General features: G+C 30.4%; 1 protein-coding gene across 1 annotated transcript; it reads left to right on the top strand.

Annotated features, from left to right (window-relative positions):
• Positions 1-1,663, top strand: LOC107937498 (H/ACA ribonucleoprotein complex subunit 3-like protein). The gene is made up of 4 exons (XM_016870387.2): positions 1-244; positions 346-424; positions 903-945; positions 1,420-1,663. Exons 2-4 carry the CDS (start codon positions 371-373, stop codon positions 1,515-1,517), a joined length of 195 nt encoding a protein of 64 aa, XP_016725876.1. The 5' UTR covers positions 1-244; positions 346-370; the 3' UTR covers positions 1,518-1,663.
• Positions 1,664-9,145: the final 7,482 nt, after the last annotated feature.

Raw genomic sequence — 9,145 nt, 5'->3', positions numbered from 1 at the left:
ATCCAAACGTAAATTTATGAAGACATCTTGTGGCTTTGGTATGTGTATAACTTGTATGTCGAAATCCTAATGAAGAAATTGGGCCATCTTAAATTTAAATAAGTAATTATATTTCTGTACTTTTAGCCCAATTTCAAGGATAGTAATGGCCCATCATCACTCATTCTGATAATCACCTAAAACCCTAGAAAACCCCCTAAATTTCCTTTCTCCTTAGTTGCTTCCTCAACCCCCGTCAGAGAAGGTGCAAAAAAATCCACTGTTTCCTTTATATACTTGGTGTTTCTATCTGGGTTTTCTTTTAATTGCATGAAAGTTCTAATCTTTCTCTCTCTCTTTTTACAGTTTGTGTTTATTTTGATCGGATAAGATGTATCTCCAGTTCTACATAAACGAGAATGGTGACAAAGTTTACACCACTAAGGTAAATCCCATTATACCCATCACTTTTTTTATTGATAATTAGTTAAAACTACAAATATTCTGAGGTTTGTATTAATTCCGCAATTTGATAAGTTCTGCATATGGTGATGGAGACTGTGAGATTGACGACCTTATATGTAGTATGTGCTCCAAAGTTTGAACTTTTTAGTTTTGAAAGCTGAGTTTTTAGCTTAATTTTCTCTAAAACCTGTAACATAGCTGAGGACTTTTTTATTGCGGAAGCACGAAATTTTTGGTGGAATTTCGTTTTCTTAATAATTGAGGGAGTAACCCTGGAATGATTTAAATGTGAAATTTGGGACTGTGATTAAGTTTTAATCTCTGTCCTGCTGTCTAGCATAGGCTGTCTTTCATCATATTATCTTTGTTGTAGCAATATTTTAGGTTTCTAACGTATGGATAATCAATATTTCGCAAATTATTCTTTATATTTACATTTGTATGGATTTTATGTGCAGAAAGAATCACCACATGGGCTGCCTACTCAGTCTGCTCATCCAGGTAATATGGCCTGAAGCATTTTATCTCATTTCTGGCATACACTGATCATTAGTTTTATAGTCTTTTTTACATTTTTCTTTCTTTCATGGTCCTTCTGATTGTACCCTTTATGAGCAATTCTAGCACATTTTATGTTTGACCCTGCTTGTCTATTGAGGGGCGCGCACACACACGCGCACTTATTCGGTATTCATGTAAGCTGCTTTGATCTACATTATTTTGTTTTGCCCATCTTGATTGAAAATCAACACAAGATGATTATCATGATGGAGAATTGGTAATGATCTGAGCTCTGATTACATGGTCATTAGCTATCTGTCTCTTATTTATCCAGTCATCAGCAAGTTGGTACCGCTTTGTTTCGTCCATGGCACTTAACAGTAATGGGTGGAAAGTTGCACAGAAATCTTATTCATAAGTACTGTAATGTTATCTAATGATTGTCTTTTTGATCTTTTACCAACATTCGCACAGCTCGTTTCTCCCCCGATGACAAATACTCAAGACAAAGAGTTCTTTTGAAGAAGCGTTTCGGATTATTGCCCACCCAGCAGTCGCCACTAAAATACTGAAACATTTCATGTCATGCATGCTGTACTTTTATATAGCATACTTGGTGTCTTTGTATGTGTAATGAAGTTCCTCTTCGGCTCATATCTGAGTCCCTTTATGATGACGATGATGATTTAAAATTACAAACAGCTAAGTAACTTGAGCATTTTGTTTGTTCCAAGAGTAGATTAAGTCTTGTTATCCCTTCTTTGTTTTAAGTATTAGGTTTACTATGTTCCTATCTCAAAAGTTAAGCCCCTCCTCTTATTACCAATTGGTTTTGGATTAGGTTAGATGCTTAACATGATATCAAAGCTTTTATAAAAATATTTAATTATAGTTTGATTATTTTATTTTTATTATTAATTTCGAGTTTGGGTCAATCTTGGGTTTGGGTTTTCTGAGTTCAATGTTGGAGCTTTTTTGAGTTCAGATTTTTCAAGTTGGGTTCTTTTTTTGTTAAATTCGGTTTCAATGGGTTTGGGTTCTTTTTGGGTCGGGTCCAGTTTGTCATCTCTAGGGCTGCATGTGAAGAGAGTGTTAAGTGTTGTTAACTTAAGGATGGGTTTGGATGTACCGTGTGTTTATTTACGGTTAGTGTAAAACCTTTTAGCGGCGTGAGACAAAAAGTAAGTCAACCGCGTCACATTTCTCTACTCATTCAAATTCACCCTAAATCTGCTAGGTAATAGATTTATAGTGCCTTTGAACATTTTGTTTGTGTTTCATCCTATTTTTTAATTTGTAGAATTTGATTTTTAACTTAAAAAAAAATAGTCCGATTTTTAATGATCATGTGTAAAATTTGATTTGATTTGAAAAATTAAAAAAAAAATTGAGTTAATTGAATCGAATTATTTAATTTAAGTAATTCTAGTTTTAAATTTGAGTTGTGTTGAATCTTACAACTTGAATAAAAAATTAGTGTAAATATTCTTTTGATCTTTATTAATTTTAAAAATGAGTAAATTGGTCACCTTCTCAACAAAAATTAAAAAAAAATTTAATATTTGTTAAAATTTTAAAATTTATATTTAAAAAATTTTAAAAAATATATAAAGAATGTTAAAACTTTTCTAAAATAATAATTTTGGGACCTAAATAAGTTAATTAATTATTTAATTTTATTATACTAAAATATTTTAGGTTTGAGAATTATTTGCTCTAAAATGAAATTAGTTATATTGTAACAAAATTTTAATCTGATATGTTTACATTTTTAATTGAACTTGAATATCGATTTTAAGAATTTCAAATTGAGTGAGGATTATAAAATAGATTAATTCAGAATTTGATTTTGGAGCTTTTGCTTTCGTTTTTTTTACAACCTTGTCTCTTATTGTTTGTAAATATCTTTTCATATAGTAGAATATTTTCATTGAAAAATAAAAAACACAAACCAACTGGTAGTGATATTGAATTTAAACTAGGAAGGGCTCAAAAATTCTCCGGGATATGCCAAAGCACATTCCAAGAACACAACACATAATAACCAACAAAACCTGATAGCTGACACTATCCGCAGCCTGTTTGAACAGAAACCTGTACCGTGTATGACACCATCCGCAGTCTGTTTGAGCAGAATCCTGTGCCCTATCTATGAGCGCAACCACTGAAAGCTAAGCGCCTGATATGTCTCAAATCAGATTCCTCCAAAAACCAACTTTTTGTTGTTCAACTTGAAACCTTGATCCCTACCAAAAATGGCCAATCAGGGCAGCAAACAAATTATTTTAACACCCGCACTATCATTTATCATGAATTTTCAGAAGCAAACCATGAAAAGATACCTTCAAACTTTGCACTATGACCTAAGTTGAATCAACCATAGGTATAGTGATAAATAATTTGAGTTTAAATATCGATTAACATTAATTTCAGTTCCACTTACGACTTACTAAAGAGAAAAAAAAAATCTCAAAACTTAGCAGAACTAACTGGAGTTAAAAGGGTTCTTGGTCCCTAAAAATTTGAAAAATTATCATTGAATTCTTCAAAACTTAATAGCAAGTTGTGACTGCTAAAAACTATTGAACAAACCAAAAATCATGTTCACTCCAATCAAAAGAATAATGGGTTGTAGGCAAGGCAAGAAGATATAGTTGGCATGGAAGGGAAAGATCCAAAGAATTTCCTTATACTTAAATTGGTTGTGGTCCAAAGCAGTTCACATGCATATCCTGTTTGGTACTAAGTGACAACGAGGCCTCAATACGGATGATGATACAATAAGGTCATCCAAAATTTTATAGCAAAAAGCCAATTTGATCCTTTTTAAGTGTTCAAACTTTTTAAGTTAGCCTTTTATTCAGGGCATGAACAGCCAAATCACTTTTCTAGCTACCCATTAATTAGGGTCCACAACTTATGTCTATTTGAAATTACACTTTTAAGACACTTCGACAATTCAGCTTCTTTCGGATTCTTGCACGTTCTTTTTCAAATGGGTATTTGTATTCGTACGTTTTCTTGTATTATAATAATGTCTAAGATATTATATATATTTGTATATATTTTGATAAGTTAATAATTTATTTTATGCAGCTAATTGAGTCTTAACTCAATTAACATAAATATTGTTGTTAATGCGGGAGGATGTAGGGTTGAGTGCATTAAAACGCATTATCCTTCTATTTATGAGTTGGGGGACTATGAGTAATTCTATTTATTATCTCAAAAAAGCAAATACGTTAACCTTGCAAAACTCTCTAAATAAAAAAATGAACAAAGTTAGTTTTTATACATTCATCCATTTCTATTGTTAAAAATGGGCGTAGCTGATGGAATAACCAAACAGTTACACATGGCATGCCACATGTACCTCATGTTGACGTACATGGACCAATTTTTAATGGTAGAAATTGATGAATTTTAATCTAACGTACAAAGGCTAATTTGTTTATTTTTTGAGTAAAAGGGGTAAAATGCAATCAAACTCCCACTAGAATGACCTCCATAGTACTTTCACTATACCTTTTGGTTGCATTTTAGGCTATTTATTGAAAAAATGGACAAATTATCCTATGCACATTTGATAAACAAGCAAAATAATTTCTCCATCAAAATTTGGTGTTTATATATAAGGTATAATTTCAAATTTAGCTCTCGACCTTCATATATTTATTCAATTTGACCCCAACTCTTTTATTGGAAATAAATTAGAAAATTTTGAATCTAATAAGGCTAAAGGCCTTACTAACAAATTAAAAAAAATCAATTAATCCCCTTTAAAAATTAAAAATTATTGAAAAATGTCATAAAAATTATAAATAAAGTTTAAAAAAAGTTATAAAAAATTTAAATTTATAAAAATTTTATTAAAAAATAACAACATCGACCCATTAAAATCTAATGGTTATAAGATTTGAAAAAATTTGACCCTTACTCTTTTACTGCGTCACTATTATTATTATTTAATAAAAAATATATTTTTAAATTTTTTATAACTTTTTCATAAATTTTGTCTATAATTTTTATGATTCTTTTAATAATTTTTAAATTTTAAATTAGTTTAATTGTTTATTTTTAATTTGTTACTAAGGTCTTTTTGACCTTTTAGCGTTACTAATTTAAATTTTTTTTAATTTACTTCCAATAAAAATTTAGGGGTCAAATTGAATAAATATATAAAAGTCGAAGGCTAAAATTATTATTATACCTCATATATAAATACCAAATTTTAACGAAACTGTTTAGCTCACTCAACTAATTTATCCATCTTTCAATAAAAAAATTAAAATGCAATCTTAAATATAATACTGGAATTTTGTACTGCTTTTACCTATTTTACCATTCATGTTATAATATAACATATTGAGGATCCAAGAAGATTATGTACACAAGGACAGCAAGAATGGAAAACGATTGTGCTTTGCTTTAGATAAGGGTAGGGCCACGTGTCCATATATTTTTAATTTTTTCTATGGAAAACATTTATATGATATAAATGAAGTATCTTAATTAAACTTGAAAAAGTGTGTTATGAATGTGTTTTAGTTAAGCAAAAATTAAAATTCACGTAATTAATAATTGTTGATTTCCAATCCAGTTAGTGATATAATCACAAAAGATTTATGTTGAAATGAATTTTTAATTAACATTAGATCTTAGTCCTAAACTTTGGATTATTATTTATGATAATAAAAACAAGAATTTGTTGGTTTGATGAAGAAAGGAGTGTCAAGGTTGAAAGAAAATTGTAGTTTGTTTTGCGGAGAGAATTGAGATTCAGTGAGGGAAGTCTCTCAGAGTTGACACCAGAGGTGTGTATGGGCCGGGCCGGGTTCAGACCCAGCCTAACTAAAAATTTAGGTCTGTTTGCTAGCTCCAGGCTTGGCCTGGCCCGAAAAATGGGCATAAAATTTTGCCCAATCCCAACCCGAATAAAAATGTTAAAACCCGAGCCCGACTCGGCCTGCCCATATTAATTTTTATATTATTTTTTATATAATTTTAAAATATATATAAATCATCAAAAATACTAAAAACATTAAAATAAATATTTCTCAACAAACTGAAAATAAATTTTAAAAAATACTAAAAACACTAAAATAGATGCAATTTAACAAGCAAATGCCACTAAAATAATAACAAAATTAGCAAATGTCTTTAAAATAATAAAAAAATTAACAATAAAATAAGTTTTATATAATATCCAAACAATAATAACAAAATAGTAGCAACATAATAGTAAAACAGTAGCAAAATAGGGAGAAAATAATATTAAAAAACATTTTTTTCATCTAGTGAATTCGGGCCGAGCTGAGCCGGGCCAAAAATGCCTTACCCGAGGCCCAGTCCTTTTTTTAAATGGGTCTTATTTTTTTGCCCAAGCCCATTTTTCGGGCCTATATTTTTTTTCCAAACCCTCCCATATTTTAGGCGGGCCTTCGGGCCGGGCAGGGTGGTTCGGCCCATGCACACCTCTAGTTGACACATGTGAGTTGCTTACCAGACCCTTTTATAGTGGGAAACAAAGTTAACTATGTATTTTAAGATTGTTGATGTGAAGGTTTGATTTGATACCATTGCAGTGGCAGTGATGTAATGTCCTAGATGAGGTATGTTAAGACGACTAACAATCAATTACTCTAGGCATCCACGTAGTTCTCATATTACATCAACAGAGATGCCCAATTCTGAATGTAAAAGCCCATTTTGCCCGGGCCCATACCAATAAAATAACAAAACCCAATAAACCAAATAAATAAAGTCCAAAGTACAAAACCTAAATACAAATACCCAAAACTCAGTTACAACCAGACCCACTACCTAAACACTAAAAAACCAACACCAGCCCAAAACAGTGAAGCCCGATAGGCCCAAGTCTCCAAATTTTTTTGGAAAGCCAGAAACCCTAGGGTTTCTGGCGCCGTTGCCCCATACACTGCTCCACTAAAGCGGCCCCATACCCCCACGCGTCTGACACCATCTGCCGCTGCATGCTCCTCCTCCACTACCAGCACCTCCATGCCCTGCAAGATCAAGACAAAAAAACAGGATAGAATAATAGAAAAAGGATGTAAAAATGGGTTATAAAACCCGAAATGAAGGACTAAACAGGGGGGTTTTTTGGTTTTTCTTTTTTTTTGTTTGTTTTTTTCGGCATTTGAATACAAAAAACAGAAGTTAGAGTTTTTAAAAAAATACATAGATCTCAGTACTGAGATAGCAAGCATTCGGAAAAAAGGAAAGGCAAACGGAAAAGGTTACTTTTTTTTCGATTTCTATATACATATCTATACATTTTTAAAGTTAATATAAACTTAAAATCTACATATTCTAAGACCAAGAACAAATAACAAAAAAATAACAAAATTTACCTTTCCGGCCACCGCGTGCGGTGGCCGGCGCCGGCGCCGGCGAGCCTCCGGTGGCCGTCCGGTGACCCCCCCCTTTGGCCGGAAATCGCTCCGTGCCCTCCCTCTCCCTCTTTCTTTCTTTTTTTTCCCTCACCTGGTCTCAAATGAATTTTTCAAAAAAAAAACTTAGCTTTTATAGGGGACCAAAACGCACCGTTTTGGTCCCCCCTGTTTAATGATAAAACGACGTCGTTTTGGACGTGGGGCGGGTCGACCCGACCCGCACCAGGGCAGGATCCGCGTGTTTTTGAGCGGAAGGGCTATTTGCGCAATTGGCCCTTCCGCATTTTTATATTTCGCAATCAAGTTATTCGTTGTTTATAAATTGACCCCGAAATCCATTACACTTTGCGATTTAGTCCCCCTTCCAACGGTGTCGTTTCAAGTGTTTGGATAAATTACTTATTTGATCCCCCATAGTTTAACGCGCGTTCTGATAAGTCCATTCTCCTTTAATTTCTTTCAAAATTCGCCCCAAAGATTTGGTTTTAATCCAATCTCATCCCTTTTTCATCTATTTTTTTTACCTTAAATTTCATAATATTTTTGCTGTTTAATTCAATTTTAAATATTAATTGTTATATATATAATATTATTATCATTGTTGTTTTATTATTATTGTATTATATTTAACTATATATATATTTTGTTTCATTTCTACTATTATATACATATATTATATATTCTTTAATATTAATATTTGTTCACATATTTCATTACGTATATATATATAGGTATTTTGTGTATATGGTATTATTTTCATGTATTCATTTATTTATATCATTTTTTTAAATAATTATATTAAGTATACACTTGTAAATATCGTGCTATTCGTATATTTCCCATTATCTCATACAAATATCTTTGCATTATTCGTCATATATTTCTTTCATTTTTATGTATATGTTTTTAGATATCACAACATTTATATATTTTTGCATTATGTCACGTATACATTTTTTATCTTTACTATTGTGATTATTAGTATATGTTTTTGTATTTATGAATATATCTTTAATACATATAAGTATATATTTATTATTAATAGATGTTTTCAACATTATTATTATGTATATTATGTGAATATTTTAACATTATATTATATATGTATTTATATATATTACGCATATATATATACCCTTTTTTAATATTATATTTTTACATATATATGTAGATATACGTACTTATACATACTTAAATATATTTTTCATATTTCTTAATTCTTATATACTTACATATATTTATGCATATTTTATATCATATACATACTTATATATATTCTTTATATTCTTAAAAATGCCTTTTGTATATTTCACATATTTCATAATTCACATACATATATTTTATATTATCACGATTTGTAAATATATATAAACACATATTTACATTTTTATTTTTATAATACTTACTGATTTTATATATATGTATATATTTATCTATGTTTTCATATTCTATAATTTATATGCATTTCTTATTTTATGGCTTAAAATTATATATGCATATACATTTTTACATAATTGTATTTATTGTCATTATTGTTATTTGTTGTTTGTTTATTTATTCATGTACACATGTGCTTTTTCTAAAATGTTAGTTCTATTTATTTATTTGTATGCTTTGTAATTGCCTCGTCATTTCATTTTGCCTATTGTACTGTTGTTACTCATTTTACTTTGCTCACCTTGTCATAGTCGTTATTGTCTTGTCAAGCATTGACACTAAACATCAAAAAGAAAATTTTTTCTAAATGAGGCAATATTTCGCGTTTGAAAAATCGAGAAAACGTG

The sequence above is a fragment of the Gossypium hirsutum genome, chromosome A10, assembly GCF_007990345.1.
Source record: "Gossypium hirsutum isolate 1008001.06 chromosome A10, Gossypium_hirsutum_v2.1, whole genome shotgun sequence".
In the NCBI taxonomy this organism is placed as follows: domain Eukaryota; kingdom Viridiplantae; phylum Streptophyta; class Magnoliopsida; order Malvales; family Malvaceae; genus Gossypium; species Gossypium hirsutum.
The sequence above is the reverse complement of the archived record's forward strand: the minus strand, read 5'-3'. Positions and strand labels throughout refer to the sequence as shown.

Bases quoted from the DNA above. Each gene is read 5' to 3' on its own strand.
- LOC107937498 (XM_016870387.2), top strand. From the start codon at position 371: ATGTATCTCCAGTTCTACATAAACGAGAATGGTGACAAAGTTTACACC. The intron at 425-902 runs GTAAATCCCATT...TTTTATGTGCAG, and splicing joins ACAAAGTTTACACCACTAAG to AAAGAATCACCACATGGGCT. The intron at 946-1,419 runs GTAATATGGCCT...ACATTCGCACAG, and splicing joins TACTCAGTCTGCTCATCCAG to CTCGTTTCTCCCCCGATGAC.